Below are 20105 nucleotides of genomic sequence, written 5' to 3'. Positions count from 1 at the left end.
TTTTTAAACAGCTTTCAGCATCTTGTATTTTAATTGTTTATCAAGTCCTTTTTCCCAGTAGACTCTGAATGCTCCTTTATCATTGTATTCCCATCACCAACATCAGTACCCAAATAGGTGCTGAATAAACATTTATAGCCTCCTGCCTGCCTGAGAAACCAGGGTGGACATGGAGAGAAGGCAGTTCTGAAAGTACAAGCACAGTGCCCTGTGTCCTTACACTCCACTCCTCAGTGCTTTCTGTGGGTTCATTTCTGTCTTCTCTCCTGTCACAGTCTGCATGGAGGAGGAACCCACCCACCTGAAGCTGGGCGTGTCCATTCAGAACCTGGTAAAAGTCTACCGAGATGGGATGAAGGTGGCTGTCGATGGCCTGGCACTGAATTTTTATGAGGGCCAGATCACCTCCTTCCTGGGCCACAATGGAGCGGGGAAGACGACCACCATGTAAGAAGAGGGTGTGGTTCCGGCAGAATCAGCCACAGGAGGGTTCTGCGGTAGAGTTAGAAATTTATACCTTAGGAAACCATGCTGGTCCCTGGGACAAGGGCAGGAGCACATAAGGAGTTGCCAAATGTGAAAATGTTATCTAATCATGAGTGTCTTTCCATGTACTAGTTTGCTAGATGTTATTTCTTCAGCCTAAAACAAGCTGGGGCCTCAGATGACCTTTCCCATGTAGTTCACAGAATTCTGCAGTGGTCTTGGAACTTGCAGCCACGAAAAGATAGATTACATATGTTGGAGGGAGTTGGTAATTCCCAGGAACTCTGTCTCTAAGCAGATGTGAGAAGCAGCTGGGCAGCTGGCTTGATTGCCTTCCCTGGGACCTCAAGGACCTTACAGTGGGTAGTGTCAGGAGGGGTCAGGGGCTGTAAAGCACCAGCGTTAGTCTCAGTGGCTTCCAGCATGATTCCTCAACCATTCCAACCATTCCAAAGGGTGTATCTTTGGGGGGTGACATTCTTTTCCTGTTTTCTTTTTAATCTTTTTTTAAAACATAAAATTAATATATTATGAGCTTTTCTGAAGAGTTTTAAAAGGCAGTCAGAAATCCTACTACCTAACACAAAAATTATTTTTATCTTTGAATAATATGTTCGTGTTTGTCCATTTTCCATGCATGTGATGTTAGGCATACGAAATATATTTTTTAAAGTATACTTTCATTGCAAATTGGAAACTTCATTTAAAAAATGCTCATACTAAAATTGGCATTTCTAACCCATAGGCCCACTTGTAGTTATTTACTAAAGCAAAAGGACAGCTTTGCTTTGTGTGGGTCTGGTAGGGTTCATTAGAAAGGAATGGGGGTGGTGGGAGGGTTGGTGTTCTGTTCTCTCTACAGACTGAATGGAGCATCTGGAGTTAAAGGTAGGTCAACGCTGACTCCTATACTTCTAAATTGTTGTCCTCAGGTCAATCCTGACCGGGTTGTTCCCCCCGACCTCGGGCACCGCCTACATCCTGGGAAAAGACATTCGCTCTGAGATGAGCACCATCCGGCAGAACCTGGGGGTCTGTCCCCAGCATAATGTGCTGTTTGACATGTGAGTACCAGCAGCACGTTAAGAATAGGCCTTTTCTGGATGTGTGTGTCATGCCATCATGGGAGGAGTGGGACTTAAGCATTTTACTTTGTTGTGTTTTTGTTTTTTCTTTTTTCTTTTTTATTTTTTTGAGATGGAGTCTCGCTCTGTAGCCAGGCTGGAGTGCAGTGGCGCGATCTCGGCTCACTGCAAACTTGGCCTCCCAGGTTCAAGCGATTCTCTTGCCTCAGCCTCCGGAGTAGCTGGGACTCTAGGCACACACCACCATGCGCAGCTAATTTTTGTATTTTTAGTAGAGACGGGGTTTCACCATGTTGGCCAGGATGGTCTCAATGTCTTGACCTCGTGATCCGCCCACCTCGGCCTCCCAAAGTGCTGGGAACACAGGCATGAGCCGCTGCATCTGGCCACATTTTACTTTCTTTGAATGTGGCAGGCTCACCTCCCTGAACACCTTGAGATCTAGTTGTTCTTTGATTTTAGGAGAAGTGGGAGGTGAATGGTTGAGCAGGAGAGGTGACATCAGCCCAGCCAGTGGATGGGGGCTTGGGAAACATTGCTTTCCATTATTGTCATGCTGGAGGGCCCTTTAGCCCATCCTCTCCCCCGCCACACTCCTAATTGAGGCCTGGAGCAGACTTCCTAGACCTGGTAGTGCTTCAGGGCCCTGGTATGATGGACCTGTATTTGCTGCTTAAGACATTTGCTCCCACTCAGGTTGTCCCATCAGCCATAAGGCCCCCAGGGAGCTCAGGTCAGAGAGAGACCTGAGCTCTGCAATCTTGGGCAAGGCTTTTCCGTTATGTTTCTTCTTATCTAAAGTGAACAGCTGGGGCTCATGTGCTCCCTGCTCATCTAAAGTGAACACATGGGACTCATGTGCCGGGTCCTCCCTGCTTTCAGAGCCTGAGGTCCCCTGAGGTTCAGGAGGGCTGCTCCAGGTGAGTGCTGAGCTGACTTCTTGGTGGACGTGCTGTGGGGACAGCCCATTAAAGACCACATCTTGGGGCACTGAAATTGAAAGTTGTAACTGCCTGGTGCATGGTGGCCAGGCCTGCTGGAAACAGGTTGGAAGCGATCTGTTACCTTTCACTTTGATTTCCTGAGCAGCGCATGTGGTTGCTCACTGTTGTTCTACCTTGAATCTTGAAGATTATTTTTCAGAAATTGATAAAGTTAAAAAAAAAAAAAGCAGGGTTGCGGGAGAGAAAAATATGCCCATTCTCATCTGTTCTGGGCCAGGGGACACTGTATTTTGGGGTATCCAGTAGGGCCCAGAGCTGACCTGCCTCCCTGTCCCCAGGCTGACTGTCGAAGAACACATCTGGTTCTACGCCCGCTTGAAAGGGCTCTCCGAGAAGCACGTGAAGGCGGAGATGGAGCAGATGGCCCTGGATGTCGGTTTGCCATCAAGCAAGCTGAAAAGCAAGACAAGCCAGCTGTCAGGTGCGGCCCAGAGCTTCCTTCCCTATCCCTCTCCCCTCCTCCTCCGGCTACACACACGCAGAGGAAAATCAGCACTGCCCCAGGGTCCCAGGCTGGGTGAGGTGGGTAACAGAAACTAGTCCCTGGCTGTGCCCCTAGGTCCTCTGCCTTCACTCACTGTCTGGGGCTGGTCCTGGAGTTTGTCTCGCTCTGTTTTTTTGTAGGTGGAATGCAGAGAAAGCTATCTGTGGCCTTGGCCTTTGTCGGGGGATCTAAGGTTGTCATTCTGGATGAACCCACAGCTGGTGTGGACCCTTACTCCCGCAGGGGAATATGGGAGCTGCTGCTGAAATACCGACAAGGTGCCTGATGTGTATTTATTCTGAGTAAATGGACTGAGAGAGAGCGGGGGGCTTTTGAGAAGTGTGGCTGTATCGCATGGCTAAGCTTTTGTGAAGCCATGGGATACTGTTCTGTTATCACAGAAGAGATAAAGGGCATTGAGACTGAGATTCCTGAGAGGAGATGCTGTGTCTTTATTCATCTTTTTGTCCCCAACATGGTGCACTAAATTTATGGTTAGTTGAAAGGGTGGATGCGTAAATGACTGGAAGGGGAGAGGGGCAGGAAGATGATTAGGCTATCTGGTTAGAGATCTGATGTGGTACAGTATGAGGAGCACAGGCAGGCTTGGAGCCAACCCTGGCTGGCCCTGAGACATTGCCTCATTGTCACAACTTGCCTCACTTTCTTTGCTGATAATAATAGTGGTGCTTACCTCATAGAGGATTAAATTAAATGAGAATGCACACAAACCACCTAGCACAATGCCTGGCATATAGCAAGTTCCCAACTAAAATGCTACTGTTCTTACCTCCGTGAGGATGCGGTACCTATATATCCAAAGCTTTGCCATTCTGGGGGTCATAGCCATACAGGGTTACAGGTGGCTTCCAGGTCTCTTCCAGTGCTTACCCCTGCTAATATCTCTCTAGTCCCTGCCACTGTGACAAATGAGAACTGAGAGGCCTCACCCGTCCCACATCCTTGTGTTTGTGCCTGGCAGGCCGCACCATTATTCTGTCCACACACCACATGGATGAAGCGGACATCCTGGGGGACAGGATTGCCATCATCTCCCATGGGAAGCTGTGCTGTGTGGGCTCCTCCCTGTTTCTGAAGAACCAACTGGGAACAGGCTACTACCTGACCCTGGTCAAGAAAGATGTGGAATCCTCCCTCAGTTCCTGCAGAAACAGTAGTAGCACTGTGTCATACCTGAAAAAGGTGAGCTGCAGTCTTGGTGCTGGGCTGGTGTTGGGTCTGGGCAGCCAGGACTTGCTGGCTGTGAATGGTTTCCCCACCTCCACCCCTTTTGCCATGTTCAAGCCACCATCTCCCTGCTCTGTTGCCCCTTTGAAATCATATCATACCTCAGGCATGGAAAGCTAAGGAGCTCTCTGCTCCCATTGTGCTAGTTCTGTTGAATCCTATTTTCCTTTTCCTATGAGGCACAGAGAGTGATGGAGAAGGTCCTTAGAGGACATTATTATGTCAAAGAAAAGAGACTTGTCAAGAGGTAAGAGCCTTGGCTACAAATGACATGGTGTTCCTGCTCATTACTTTTCAATCTCATTGACCTTAACTTTTAAACTATAAAACAGCCAATATTTATTAGGCACTGATTTCATGCCAGAGAGACTCTGGGCATAAAAGAAAGTAATGATAATAGTTAATTTTATATAGCATTGTTACCATTTACAACCTTTTTTTTTTTTTTTAACCTCTATCATCTCAATTAAAGTGCAGAGAAACCCTGGGAAGAAGGTAACTATATTTATTAACCCAGATGAGGGAAGTGAGGCTTGTAGGGTTTTGGTAGCTGATTCAAGGTCACCCAGCAGGTAAATAACAGTGGTGGGACCAGACCCAATTACCAGGTATGTTTTCCTCTGTACCACAGTACATGCCTGAGATTTATTTGTGTGTTGAAGCCAGTGGTACCTAATGTATTTACATCCCAACTTGAAACTCCTATCCACTTATTTACCTTTTAACAAGCCTCTTGACTCAAGTGCAGTCTAAGGACCAGCAGCATCAGGATCACTTGGGAACTTGTTAGAAATTCAGCAACCTGGGCCCAGCTCAGACGTACTGAATCAGAATCTGTGCATTTTAACAAGGTCCTCGAGTGGTTGAACACACATTAAAGCGTGAGAAGCATTGAACTAGACATGTAGCCAGGTAAAGGCCTTGCCTGAGATGGTTGGCAAAGGCCTCGTTGCAGCATTCATTGGCAGGCCACCGTTCTTTCACCCTCAGGAAGCGAGGCTGTTCACACGGCACACACATGCCAGACAGGGTCTTCTGAAGCCACGGCTGCCAGTGCATGTGTCCCAGGGAAAGCTTTTTCCTTTAGTTCTCACACAACAGAGCTTCTTGGAAGCCCTCCCCAGCGAAGGTGCTGGTGGCTGTGCCTTGCTCAGTCCCTGACCCGTTCTCACCTCCTTCTTTGCCATCAGGAGGACAGTGTTTCTCAGAGCAGTTCTGATGCTGGCCTGGGCAGCGACCATGAGAGTGACACGCTGACCATCGGTAAGGACTCTGGGGTTTCTTATTCAGGTGGTGCCTGAGCTTCCCCCAGCTGGGCAGAGTGGAGGCAGAGGAGGAGAGGTGCAGAGGCTGGTGGCGCTGACTCAAGGTTTGCTGCTGGGCTGGGGCTGGGTGGCTGCGGGGGTGGGTGCAGCTTGGTGGCGGGTTGGCCTAATGCTTGCTGGGGTGCCTGGGGCTTGGTCTGGGAGCTAGCAGGGCAGTGTCCCAGAGAGCTGAGATGATTGGGGTTTGGGGAATCCTTAGGGGAGTGGACACTGAATACCAGGGATGAGGAGCTGAGGGCCGAGCCAGTAGGGTGGGATTTGAGCCTAGTGCATAAGAAGAGAGAGAACCCAGGAGATCAGGAACAGCCTTCCAGATTTTTCTTGGGTAGTGTGTGTAGGAGGCCAGTGTCACCAGTAGCATATGTGGAACAGAAGTCTTGACCCTTGCCATCTCTGCCTAGTCCCAGTGGCTGGCTTTTCCCAGGAAGACTTCTGCTTCCATGAACTGTTAGATTAATCCTCTGTTTAGGTAAATGAGGGAGCCTACTTTATAAGCATAGGAAAGGGTGAAGAATCTTTTTAAGATTCCTTTACTCAAGTTTTCTATTGAAGAATCTCAGAGCTTAGGCAATAGACACCAGACTTTGAGCCTCAGTTATCCATTCACCCATCCACCCACCCACCCATCCTCCCACCCACCCATCCTCCCATCCTCCCATCCTCCCATCCTGCCATCCTCCCATCCACCCATCCACCCATCCACCCATCCAGCCGTTCACCCATTCTACACTGAGTACCTACAATGTGCCTGGCTTTGGTGATATAAAGGTGAATAAGACGTAGTCCTTTCCTTTGCCCCCAACCCTCAGACCAGAGATGAACATGTGGAATGACCTAAACACCTGGAAGAGGTGTGGTGTATGAGCGGCAGGCTTCTGATGAGAGGGTGGGGGATGGCCAGCCCTCACTCTGGAGCCCCTCTGAGTTGATTGAGCCATCTTTGCATTCTGGTCCCTGTAGATGTCTCTGCTATCTCCAACCTCATCAGGAAGCATGTGTCTGAAGCCCGGCTGGTGGAAGACATAGGGCATGAGCTGACCTACGTGCTGCCATATGAAGCTGCTAAGGAGGGGGCCTTTGTGGAACTCTTTCATGAGATTGATGACCGGCTCTCAGACCTGGGCATTTCTAGTTATGGCATCTCAGAGACAACCCTGGAAGAAGTAAGTTAAGTGGCTGACTGTCGGAATATATAGCAAGGCCAGATGTCCTAAGGCCAGACCATTAACCTGCATTGGGAGCAGGATTGTCATGGAGTTAGGTCATCGACATCTGAGTAATGTTGGCCCCAGTTAGCCATTTAAGATGGTAGTAGGAGATAGCAGGAAAGAAGTATTTTCCTCTGTACCACAGTACATGCCTGAGATTTGTGTGTTGAAACCAGTGGTACCTAACACATTTACATCCCAACCTTAAACTCCTATCCACTTATTTACCCTTTAATGAGCCTCTTTACTCAAGTACAGTGTGAGAACTGGCGGCAGCAGGATCACTTGGGAACTTGTTAGAAATTCAGCACCTTGGGCCCAGCTCAGACCTACTGAATCAGAATCAGGAGCAATTCCCTTGTGTGACTGTGTCACAGCCAAGTATTAACTGGATTCTCATACATAGGAAATGACCAACGTTTATGGATGGATAGTCTACTTGTGCCAGGTGCTGAGATTTGTTTTTTTGTTTTTTTAATCACTGTGACCTCATTTAATTCTCAAAAAAACATGAAAAAATGAACACTCAGGAATGCTGACATGAGATTCAGAATCAGGGGTTTGGGGCTTCAAAGTCCATCGTCTCTCTATCAATGTAATGCCTCCCCTTAGAGATACAACATCACAGACCTTGAGGGCTGAAGGGGATATAAAAGCTGTCTGGCCCAGTGGTCTCCAAGCTTGACAGTGCAGCAGAATCACCTAGGGATATTACTAAAAATAAACATACTAAGGTTTGGCTTCAGGGCCTGTGAATCAGAATTTCTGGAGGTAAGGCCTTGAAGTCTGTACTTCTATTGCATACTTTGGATGCAGTGGTCTGTAGACTAGAGTTTGGAAATTATTGCGCTCATTCAGATTCTCTTCTGATGTTTGAATCGCTGCCAACATATTTCTAGTGCTCTATTTCCTCCTGCTCATTCTGTCTTGGATAACTTATCATAGTACTAGCCTACTCAAAGATTTAGAGCCACAGTCCTGAAAGAAGCCACTTGACTCACTCCCTGTAGGTTCAGAACAAATTTCTTCTGCTACAGTGTCCTACTGTCATAGCTTTTTTTTTTTTTGAATTTTTTTAATTTTTGATGAGACTGGAGTTCTGCTCTTATTGCCCAAGCTGGAGTGCAGTTTTGCGATCTTGGCTCACTGCAACCTCCACCTCCCGGGTTCAAGCGATTCTCCTGCCTCAGCCTCCTGAATAGCTGGGATTACAAGCATGTGCTACCATGCCCAGCTTATTTTGTATTTTTAGTAGAGACGGGTTTTCTCCATGTTGGTCAGGCTGGTCTCGAGCTCCGGACCTCAGGTGATCTGCCCACTTTGGCCTCCCAAAATGCTGGGATTATAGGCCTGAGCCACCGTGCTCAGCCATAGCTTTAATTTGAAAATGATTGTCTAGATTGATAGCTCTCACCACTGAGGAAATGTTCTCTGGTAAAAATGGCTTTTCTCCCAAGTGACTCTGATAAAGTGTTATTGAGAAATGTGGCTTCTACTTTCTCTGTTTTAAGGGGCTAACGTGCCACTTAGTAATATAATAATCATGGCAGTGGTGACTACTCTCGTAATGTTGGTGCTTATAATGTTCTTTCTCTCATTTTCCAGATATTCCTCAAGGTGGCCGAAGAGAGTGGGGTGGATGCTGAGACCTCAGGTAACTGCCTTGAAGGGGAAGGGCACACTTAAGATAGTGCCTCCTGCTGGCTTTCTCAGCGCACGAGTATTGTTCCTTTCCCTTTGAATTGTTCTATTGCATTCTCATTTGTAGAGTGTAGGTTTGTTGCAGATGGGGAAGGTTTGTTTTGTTGTAAATAAAATAAAGTATGGGATTCTTTCCTTGTGCCTTCAGATGGTACCTTGCCAGCAAGACGAAACAGGCGGGCCTTCGGGGACAAGCAGAGCTGTCTTCGCCCGTTCACTGAAGACGATGCTGCTGATCCAAATGATTCCGACATAGACCCAGGTCTGTTAGGGCAAGGTCAAATAGTGTCCCACTGTTTGAATGTGAAATTCTCTCTCATGCTGTCAGCTGTTTTCTTTGGATGGCCTTTAGCCAAGGTGATAGATCCCTACAGAGTCCAAAGAGAAGTGAGGAAATGATAAAAGCCACTTGTTCTTTGCAGCATCGTGCATGTGATCAAACCTGAAGGAGCCTATCCATATCACTTCCTTTAAAGACGTAAAGATGGTGCCTCAGTCCTCTGAACCCATGTATTTATTATCTTTTCTGCAGGGTCCTAGTTTCTTGTATACATTAGCTGTTTAGTTGTTGAACAAATATTCATTCGAGTAGATGAGTGATTTTGAAAGAGTCAGAAAGGGGAATTTGCTGTTAAATTGTACCCTAAGACTTAGGTATTTGAGGCTGGGCATGGTGGCTCATGCCTGTAATCCCAGTGCTTTGAGAGGCTGAGGTGGGTAGACCACCTGAGGTCAGGAGTTTGAGACAAGCCTGACCAACAAGGTGAAACCCCGTCTCTACTAAATACAAAAAATTGGCTGAGTGTGGTGGCACATGCCTGTGATCCCAGCTACTTGGGAGGCTGAGGCAGGAGAATCGCTTGAACCTGGGAGGCAGAGGTTGCAGTGAGCCAAGGTTGCACCATTGCACTCCAGACTGGGCAACAAGAGTGAAAACTCCATCTCAAAAAAGAACAAAAAAGACTTAGATATTTTGGATGAGTGTGTCTTTGTGTGTTTAACTGAGATGGAGAGGAGAGATAAGACATCAAACAAATATTAAGATGTAAAAGCACATCAGTTAGGTATCATTAGTTTAGGACAAGGATTTCTAGAAAATTTTTAGGAACAGAAAAGTTTCCAATTCTCTCTCACCCCTGCTCACAACAGTGTATGGCTCTTACATTATATATAACTGCCTGACTTCATACAGTATCAGTACTTAGATCATTTGAAATGTGTCCACGTTTTACCAAAATATAATAGGGTGAGAAGCTGAGATGCTAATTGCTATTGTGTGTTCTCAAATATGTCAAGCTATGTACATGACCTGTTTCATAGAATAGTCCATAAGAAATTGATGACTTGATTCATCCGAATGGCTGGCTATAACACCTGGTTACACATGAACACCTCTTTTCAGTTGTCTCAAGACACCTTTGTTTTCTGTACTTATCAGACAAGGACTGAAAGGCAGAGACTGCTACTGTTAGACATTTTGAGTCATAACTTTTCCTTGGACATAGCTTTTTCATGAAAGCCCTTTACTTCTGAGAAACTTTTATCTTCAGACACACGCCTCCAAGATAGTTGTTGAAGACACCAGAAGAAGGAGCGTGGCAATTCCGAAAACACGTAAGATAATAGGTAACCTTCAGTGTTGGCTTCTTGCAGAATCCAGAGAGACAGACTTGCTCAGTGGGATGGATGGCAAAGGCTCCTACCAGGTGAAAGGCTGGAAACTTACACAGCAACAGTTTGTGGCCCTTTTGTGGAAGAGACTGCTAATTGCCAGACGGAGTCGGAAAGGATTTTTTGCTCAGGTGAGATGTGCTGTTTTCGCCAGAGACTCTGGCTTCATGGGTAGGCTGCAGGCTCTGTGACCAGTGAAGGCAAGATAGCATCCTGGTCAAGATATGGATGCCGGAGCCAGATTTGTCTGTATTTCAGTCCCAGTTCTATTCCTTGCCAGTTGTGTATCTGCTGGCAAGTTACTTCTCTACACCTCAATCTCCTCATCTGTAAAATGGGGATAATAATATTACCTGCAATACAGGGTTGTTAGGAAAATAAAAATGAGTAGGTGCTTAGAATGGGGCCTGACATTAGTAAGTGCTTAGTTTTGTGTGTGTATATGTTATTTTTATTTTGGAGGAGAACACAGAAAGGACAAGTGTAGAAAAACTGGTTGGGTATATTCAGCTGTCATAACATGACAGTTGTTATGCCCAGATGCACTTGACATGTGAACTTACTAGAAACATGATTTTTCTCTGAGTTGATGTTTAACTTAAACTGATAGAAAAGATAGGTCAGAATATAGTTGGCCAACAGAGAAGACTTGTTACACTATTGTCTGCATGTCAGTGTTTGCATGCTAACTTGCTTAGTTAGAAGGGTTAAATTTTTTCACTCTATAAAATCAAGAAATGTAGAGAAAAGGTCTGCAGAGAGTCTTCCATATCGATGATGTCGATATTGTTAAGAGCCGGTTTGGAGCATACAGAGCTGGAGTTGAATCCTGACTTTGCTACTTATTGGCTATGTGACCTTGGGCAAGCTGCTTAGTCTCTCTGATCCTCAGTTACCTTTGTTTGTTGATGATGACCATTGATAATGCAACCACAAATAATGACAACATAGAGATAATTCTCATTATAGTAGTTATTATACAGAATTATTCACTCAATGCTAATTTTCTGCATTGAAATCCCAGAACATTAGAATTGGGGGCATTATTTGAATCTTTAAGGTTATAAGGGATACATTTCTCAACAATAAATGGAAGGAGCTTTGGGTTAACTTATAAAGTATACCCAAGTCATTTTTTTTTTTCAGAGAAGATATGGTAGAAAGTCTTAGGAGGTTGAAGAAGGAATTGGATATTTATTCTTTCTAAGACTATCGCAGGAGATAATGACTACGGTTGTCCGTGATTGGAGCCGTTGCTGCAGATTTGGTTTTATTGTAGTGTAGGATTTGAATGGGCCGTGTGTTCTCAGACCTCAGATTAAAATGAGAAAACTGAGGCCAGTGGGGAGAGTAACTTCACAAGGGTGCACTTGTACTAGAGACAGAACCAGGATTCAGGACTTCTGGCCCCTGGTCCTGGGTTCATGGCCCAATGTAGTCTTTCTCAGTCTTCAGGAGGAAGAAGGGCAGGACCCAGTGTTCTGAGTCACCCTGAATGTGAGCACTATTTACTTTGTGAACTTCTTGGCTTAGTGCCTATGCCAGGTGGCCATGGCCTCTGGCCTTGTGTTGCCAGAGAAAAGGTTTAGTTTTCAGGCTCCATTGCTTCCCAGCTGCCAAGAATGCGTTGGTGCAGCACAGTCACAGGCCCTGCACTCCTCATTGCCGTGCTGGTTGGTCGGGGAGGCTGGCTGGACTCGTAGGGATTTGCCCCTTGGCCTTGTTTCTAACACTTGCCATTTCCTGCTGTCCCCTTGCCCCCTCCACTGCCTGGGTAAAGATTGTCTTGCCAGCTGTGTTTGTCTGCATTGCCCTTGTGTTCAGCCTGATCGTGCCACCCTTTGGCAAGTACCCCAGCCTGGAACTTCAGCCTTGGATGTACAACGAACAGTACACATTTGTCAGGTATGTTTGTCTTCTGCGTCCCAGGAGGGGGTAAGATTCAAGCAGACCAAAGATGTTTATGAGGGTCAAAGGAATGGACTTCAGAATTACACAGTGGAATGAATTTTACTGCTGTGGCTCAAGTCCCTGTATAAGCTAATACTGCATGCATAGAACAGCAGCGAACTAACCCTGAATAATAGGCCAGTCTTCTGTTGAGCCTTTCAGCCTCTCTCCTGTTCATCCTACTGTTGTCAGGAACAGCCACATGTGTTTTAGGTAAAATAATCCACCCTTGCAAAAATCCATGATTAAGTTATAAAATATTTGGATTTGTGGAGCTGTATTTTAATTCTGTAATTGAGTCACAGGGCACACTGTCAAAGCATAGAACCTCCAGAGACTTGTTTTCTGCAAAGTATAATTCGTGTAATTATTATCTATTCTGTTATATTTGCGATATTAGGTAGTGTTTGTTCTTTAGATAAAAATATCCCCCACTCCGTAACAATACATTACATCAAAGAAAAGGACGGAGGATTTTTCTGGGTCTTGTTAGCAGGAGCTTTCTTCAGTCCTGAACGATTTGTAGACCTGTAGATGGGGGAACTGTATCAGTGATACAAAAGGGAAGCATTAAAAAAAAAATTTTATTTTTTATATATATATATATATAAAAATATATATATATGTAAATGTGAGTTGGCCTCTTTTTCTCTAAGCCCACATTTTCTTCTTACATAGTCCAGGTTTACTTTATTTTTTCCTTTCCAGCTGCTGACCCTGTATTGCCTGTAGTTGTGGAACATAGCATGTGTTTGTGACCTGTGCCTGTTATTTTTGTGCTTTCTAGTTGTGCATGCAAAGAGTACAAAGTTTTCTTGCCCTTTCTTGGAAAATCCTGTTTGTCTGTGCCAAAGGGATAATTGTAAAAGCACTTTTTGAAATATTTAATGAGTTGATTTTCTTCAAATTAAAAAAATATATAAATGTATATGTGTATGTACATGTGTGTACACATACACACCTTTATACATATAGCCCATTTATACAAGCTCCACTTTGGGGTGCTCTATGTCACCCTGATGCTGAATGCAGGGCCAGAGTCTGAGATCCTTCTGGGTGGTTTCCGTGTTTTGTTCATTTCTGTTTTAAGAGCCTGTCACAGAGAAATGCTTCCTAAAATGTTTAATTTATAAAAACATTTTTATCTCTTGATTACTGGTTTTAATGAATTACTAAGCTGGCTGCCTCTCATGTACCCACAGCAATGATGCTCCTGAGGACACGGGAACCCTGGAACTCTTAAACGCCCTCACGAAAGACCCTGGCTTCGGGACCCGCTGTATGGAAGGAAACCCAATCCCGTGAGTGCCACTTTAGCCATAAGCAGGCTTCTTGTGCTTGTCGCCTGGTTTGATTTCTAATATGCTGCATTTATCAACTGCATGCCACACTGTGACCGCCAGAATTTGCCCTTTGAATTATTATTATGTTTTAATTACAAAAAGCCAAGGTAGTAACCGAACTAAATTATCTGGGGACAAACGTTTGGAGAGTCTTCTAACACCGTGCAAGGCACATCATTACAGACATTTGTTTACTGATTTAGAACATTAATATTTAATTTAAATAGCATTTTACACTTACTGATGAAATGCTTTTCCTTTCTTTCTCTCCCAGCCCCTGTACTTAAGTGCTTCAGTAGGCTCTCATTATATACGATTTTCAGGTTTTATCAGCTTCTTCGCTTTTATAATCTGAAAAGATGGCATATGAATTTTTATAAAAAGGGATACTTTGTTCTTCTCAAATTGTATATTTTTATTGTACTTTCCTTCAAAACCCCCTTTTAAAAAGTAAGCAGTGGATAAATAAATTCAGCGAAGCATCCATATGACTCTGAAGTGAGTGTGGGGGAAGGGAGGTCACCAGAGCACCGTGAGTGAAGATGGTGGAGAGGTGAGGATCTTAGGAGGCAGTCTCAAGGCTGGCACAGGTGGGTTAGTGTTTCCAGGTTTAGGCAGAATCTCAGCTGAGGTCGTGAAACAACAGTGATCTCTGAGAAATTATGGCAAGGTGGGAAGGTGCTGGAGAATTGAAGAGAGGGGCAAACTTGACTTTCAAATTTTATGGGGAAGATGGGTGACTCTGCACACCACAGAACAGTGAACACGATAACCTGTTTATACAAGGTTCTAGAGCAGATTTCTAAATGGATAGCTACTGTATGCTTGTTTGTTCTTAATTAGTATTGGATAGTTACTAAATACTTGTTAGTACTTAGTAGTTAGTACATAATGGGTGGTAAATCCTAGCAGCCAATATTGGTTCCCAAATAACCAGATGACAGGGATAGAGAAGGACACAGACATGGCCTATCTGGATTTCATGGTGCCTTGGATTTTTCACTTGAAGGTTGTGTAGGGAAGATAGAAGCATGAGATGAGATGATAATATAGTTATCTGGAGTCACCACTGGCCAGCTGAACCATATGAACTCATGGATTGATGCTAGCTTAGGAAGGCTCTGTAGGAGCCAGAACTGGGCTGAGAGCCAGCCCGTAGAGACGAAAGAGGCCCGGCCCTGACATCAGAGGGTTCAAACATGATGTCTGAGCCCCACCTACAGTCTGCCAGAGGTGGTTGGAAGGAAGAGCCTTTATCCTTACAACTCTTACTGAAATTCAAATTTTTAGGTTTTGCAAAAAAAATGGTGGACCTGAAGGAAATTTGACAGGAGCATGTCTCAGCTGTATTTAAATTTGTCTCAGCCAATCCCCTTTTGAATGTTCAGAGTGTAAGCTTCAGGAGGGCAGCGTGTCTTAGTGTGACTTTCTAGTCAGTTCAGGTGCTTTAAGGAGACAATTAGAGATCAATCTGGAAAACTGTTCATCTGAATTTTTAATACTTAAGAAAACAATAAGAAATAGTTAAAAATATATATTTATATAATGTGTGTGTGTGTGTGTGTGTGTGTATATATATATATATATATATTTTTTTTTTTTTTTTTTTTTTTTTTTTGAGACAGAGTCTTGCTCTGTTGCCCAGGCTCGAGTGCAGTGGCTCAATCTTGGCTCACTGCCACCTCTGCCTCCCAGGTTCAAGTGATTCTCCTGCCTCAGCCTCCTGAGTAGCTGGGATTAAAAGCACGTGCCACCACACCGGCTAATTTTTCTAATTTTAGTAGAGACGGAGTTTCACCATGTTGGACAGGATGGTCTTGAACTCCCGACTTAGTGATCCACCCGCCTTCACCTCCCAAAGTTCTGGGATTACAGGCATGAGCCATCGTGTCCGGCAATTATATTTAATATTTAATAATAAATAATTGCTGTAGCTTTACTTTAAATTGTGGAATTCTGAAACTGGAAGGGAACTGGAAATGACTTGTTGAATCAAGTCATTTTAAACTTTTATTTTGCCAGTGGAAAAAATAAGCCCCCAAAAGAGCAGGGGACCTGCTGATGTCCCACAGTAATTCAGAGCTGGAGACGAGGTTAAAGGCTTTGTGTCTTATCTCCAGGGAAAGTTTGTAGACAGCGTAGCTCTTTACGTGGCGAGCACTCTCACCCCAGTCATCCCCCAATTCTCTACTCACTTGAGAACATAAATTGGATCTGGCCACTCTCTACTCATTTTTCAGCACGTCGAGCATAAGATCCAGACTCTTTCCCAGGCCTCTCTCATCTGGCTCCTCTCCTCCTCGATTGTCATTACTCTTCTTCGTAGCTTATCCTACTCCAGCCATGTTGTCTTCCTGTTATTCCTAAAAAATAGAAACGCATTTCTTCCTAGGGCCTTTGTACCTGCACTTGCCATCACTTTTGCTCAGAATGTTCTTTTCACCAAATCTTTGCCCAGCTTGTTGTCCATCATTGTTTATGTTTTGGCTGAAATGTCTTCTTTTCAGTAGGTTCATTCTCCCCAGTCACTGTCTTTTTATTTAGCTTTATTTTGGGTCATCTAAGATTATCTTATTAGTTTATTTGTTGTTCGACTCCTCCATGGGCATACGCCTCCATGAAGGCAGATATTTTCACCTTAGGCCCTCGAATATACTGGACAGCATCTGGCATGTAGTAGATGCTCAATGAATATTTGTTGTGTGAGCAAATGGTTGGTTGATTGGATTGAACTGAGTTCAGTATGTAAACATTTAGGGCCTCTTTGCATTCTATTTTACTTATGTATAAAATGATACATAATGATGATATAAATGATATCACAGCATACAAGGCTGTTGTGGGATCAAGCAATCAAATGAGATCATGCTTGTCTTTTCCAAATGGTGAGGGAATAGATGCATGTTTGTGGTGGTTATGGAATGATCCTGTGCTCCCGAGGCAACAGAAAGGCCAGGCCCTCTCGGGTAATCCTATTCTTGCTGTCTTCCCTTTGCAGAAACATGCCCTGCCAGGCAGGGGAGGAAGAGTGGACCACTGCCCCAGTTCCCCAGACCATCATGGACCTCTTCCAGAATGGGAACTGGACGATGCAGAACCCTTCACCTGCATGCCAGTGTAGCAGCGACAAAATCAAGAAGATGCTGCCAGTGTGTCCCCCAGGGGCAGGGGGGCTGCCTCCTCCACAAGTGAGTCACTTTCAGGGTGTAATTGGGCAGAAGGGGTGCAGGATGGGCTGGTAGCTTCCACTTGGAAGCAGGAATGAGTGAGATAGCATGTTGGGAGGGTATGTTTCAGTCTTTTTTCTTTTTAGTTTTTTTTGAGGTGGAGTCTTGCTCTGTCACCCAGGCTGGAGTGCAGTGGCATGATCTTGTCTCACTGCAACCTCCACCTCCCAGGTTCAATCGATTCTCCTGCCTCAGCCTCCCGAGTAGCTGGGATTACAGGCACACACCACCATGTCCAGCTGATTTTTGTGTTCTTAGTAGAGATAGGGTTTTGCCATGTTGGCTAGGCTGGTCTGGAACTCCTGACCTCAGGTGATCCACCCGCCTCAGCCTCCCAAAGTGCTGGGATTACAGGCGTGAGCCACTGCACCCAGCCCTGTTTCAGTCTTTAACTTGCTTCTTATCATAGGAAAAAAAATGTGAGTTTTGAGGGGAGAAGGTTTGGACCACACTGTGCCCATCCCTGTCCCACAGCAGTAAAGTCACAGGACAGACTGTGACAGGCCTGGCTTCCAACCTTGGCTCTGCAACAAATGAGCTGGTAGCCTTTGACAGGCCTGGGCCTGTTTCTTCACCTCTGAATTAGGGAGGCTGGACCAGAAAACTCCTGTGGATCTTGTCAACTCTGGTATTCTTAAAGACTCTGGGAAAGAGTCCTGAGCCATTTTTTTTTTCTTGAGAATTTCAGGAAGAGGAGTGCTTATGATAGCTCTCTGCTGCTTTTATCAGCAACCAAACTGCAGGACGAGGACAAGCAATTCTAAATGAGTACAAGAACTAAAAGAAGTCTTGGTTACCACTCTTGAAAATAATAGCTAGGCCAGGTGCGGGGTGGCTCACACCTGTAATCTTAGTATTTTGGGATGCCGAGGTGGACTGATCACCTAAGGTCAGGAGTTTGAAACCAGCTTGGCCAATGTGGTGAAACGCTGTCTCTACTAAAAATTCAAAAATTAGCCAGGCATGGTGGCACATGCCTGTAATCCCAGTTACTTGGGAGGCTGAGGCAAGAGAACTGCTTGAACCTGGGAGGTGGAGGTCGCAGGGAGCCAAAATTGCACCACTGCACTCCAGCCTGAGCAACACAGCAAAACTCCATATCAAAAAATAAAATGAATAAAATAACAGCTAATCTAGTCATCAGTATAACTCCGGTGAACAGAAGATTTATTAGGCATAGTGAATGATGGTGCTTCCTAAAAATCTCTTGACTACAAAGAATCTCATTTCAATGTTTATTGTTTAGATGTTCAGAATAAATTCTTGGGAAAGACCTTGGCTTGATGTAAGTGAATTACCAGTGCCGGGGGCAGGGTGAACCAAGTCTCAGTGCTGGTTGACTGAGGGCAGTGTCTGGGACCTGTAGTCAGGTTTCCGGTCACACTGTGGACATGGTCACTGTTGTCCTTGATTTGTTTTCTGTTTCAATTCTTGTCTATAAAGACCCGTATGCTTGGTTTTCATGTGATGACAGAGAAAACAAAACACTGCCGATATCCTTCAGGACCTGACGGGAAGAAACATTTCGGATTATCTGGTGAAGACGTATGTGCAGATCATAGCCAAAAGGTGACTTTTTACTAAACTTGGCCCCTGCCTTATTATTACTAATTAGAGGAATTAAAGACCTACAAATAACAGACTGGAACAGTGGGGGAAATGCCAGATTATGGCCTGATTCTGTCTATTGGAAGTTTAGGATATTATCCCAAACTAGAAAAGATGACGAGAGAGACTATGAACTTTCAGTTGTCAGCTTCAAGGCTGAGGCAGCCTGGTCTAGAATGAAAATAGAAATGGATTCAAAGTCAAATTCTGCCACTTAGTAGCACCTTGACCTGGTAACTGGTTATCCTTTTAAGGCCTTAGTTTATCTAAATTGTGATATTAACGTTGCTCTTTTAAGTTTGTCTTGGGGACTAAATTAAATGATGTACGTAGAGTGCCTTGGGTACTCTCTGATGGGGGACTCCATGATAATTTGTGGTCTCGTGGAGGAAGCCCTGGGAAGGTTTAGGAGCCTGCCTTGGCTGTGGAGCCTTGGGAGAGCCTTCTAGCTTCCTGGGACATGGCAGCCTAGTGTTGAATGCTTGGCTCAGCAAATGTTTGTTCTGGTTTCCTTCCCATCAACTTGGTCAGTTGGGTTCTTTCACTTAGGAGTTTCTCAGTGACTTTAAATGGCACGGGCATGCTGGAATGATAGTGACCATGAGTTTCCAAGAAAGAACCATAACTTCTCCATATGTCATCCACAATTGAAATGTTATTGTTAATTGAAAAAGCTTCTAGGCCGGGCACGGTGGCTCATGCCTGTAATCCCAGCACTTTAGGAGGCCAAGGCGGGTGGATCACTTGAGGTCAGGAGTTTGAGACCAGCCTGGCCAACATGGGGAAACCCCATCTCTACTAAAAATACAAAATAAGCTGGGCGTGGTGGTGCATGCCTGTAATCCCAGCTACTTGGGAGGCTGAGGCAGGAGAATTGCTTGAACCTGGGAGGTGAGCTTGAACCTTGCAGTGAGCTGAGGTCAAGCCATTGCACTCCAGCTTGGGCAACAAGAGCGAAACCATCACTAAAAAAAAAAAAAAAAAAAAAAGAAAAAGCTTCTAGTTTGGTTACATCTTGGTCTATAAGATGGTTTGTAAATTGGTTTAACCCAAGGCCTGGTTCTCATATAAGTAATGAGGTATTTATGTTGGAGAGAAGGCTGGAAGAGGCCTGAACACAGGCTTCTTTTCTCTAGCACAGCCCTACAAAGCCAGCCTGATTCTAGGGTTATTTCCGTCCCTTCCCTATATCCTCAGGTGGATATTTATCCTTTTGCATCATCAGGAATAGGCTCGGTGCTTTCTTTGAACTGATTTTTTGTTTCTTTGTCTCTGCAGCTTAAAGAACAAGATCTGGGTGAATGAATTTAGGTGAGTTGCTGTCTTTCTGGCACCTTTAGGTCAGGAGCAGGATGGTGTTGTAGGAGTCTTGGATTGAAGAAAGCCTTGGGGATTGTTTGTCACTCACACACTTGTGGGTGCCATCTCACCGTGAGGAGGCCAGAAGCCCTGTGAACATGTGGAGCACACGGGGCACAGACAGATTTAGATTAGGCCTGCTTTATAGAGTTTCTGCCTAGAGCATCGTGGCTCAGTGCCCAGCAGCCCCTCCAGAGGCCTCTGAAATATTTGATGTACTGATTTCCTTGAGGAGAATCAGAAATCTCCTGCAGGTGTCTAGGGATTTCAAGTAAGTAGTGTTGTGAGGGGAATACCTACTTGTACTTTCCCCCCAAACCAGATTCCCAAGGCTTCTTAAGGACTCAAGGACAATTTCTAGGCATTTAGCAAGGGACTAAGAAAGTCTTAGAGGAAATAAGAAGCG

At 44.9% G+C, this 20105-nt stretch overlaps 1 protein-coding gene across 2 annotated transcripts in view; it reads left to right on the top strand.

The window, feature by feature from the left end:
• The window catches only part of ABCA1 (ATP binding cassette subfamily A member 1), a 147487-nt gene that overhangs the window by 105471 nt on the left and 21911 nt on the right, over positions 1-20105 (top strand). For both annotated transcript variants that reach the window (XM_032164775.2, XM_032164777.2), the window contains 15 exons: positions 276-447; positions 1419-1550; positions 2854-2996; positions 3200-3337; positions 4042-4262; positions 5498-5570; positions 6593-6795; positions 8446-8494; positions 8690-8803; positions 10195-10343; positions 11993-12117; positions 13365-13463; positions 16504-16693; positions 18207-18301; positions 19619-19651. In XM_032164775.2, coding sequence (XP_032020666.1) covers positions 276-447; positions 1419-1550; positions 2854-2996; positions 3200-3337; positions 4042-4262; positions 5498-5570; positions 6593-6795; positions 8446-8494; positions 8690-8803; positions 10195-10343; positions 11993-12117; positions 13365-13463; positions 16504-16693; positions 18207-18301; positions 19619-19651 — 1936 coding nt within the window. The remainder of the gene's footprint in view (positions 1-275; positions 448-1418; positions 1551-2853; positions 2997-3199; positions 3338-4041; positions 4263-5497; positions 5571-6592; positions 6796-8445; positions 8495-8689; positions 8804-10194; positions 10344-11992; positions 12118-13364; positions 13464-16503; positions 16694-18206; positions 18302-19618; positions 19652-20105) is intronic.

This window comes from Hylobates moloch, unplaced genomic scaffold (assembly GCF_009828535.3).
Source record: "Hylobates moloch isolate HMO894 unplaced genomic scaffold, HMol_V3 SCAFFOLD_10, whole genome shotgun sequence".
In the NCBI taxonomy this organism is placed as follows: domain Eukaryota; kingdom Metazoa; phylum Chordata; class Mammalia; order Primates; family Hylobatidae; genus Hylobates; species Hylobates moloch.
Note: the sequence above shows the minus strand (reverse complement) of the source record. Positions and strands in the feature narration are given on the sequence as shown.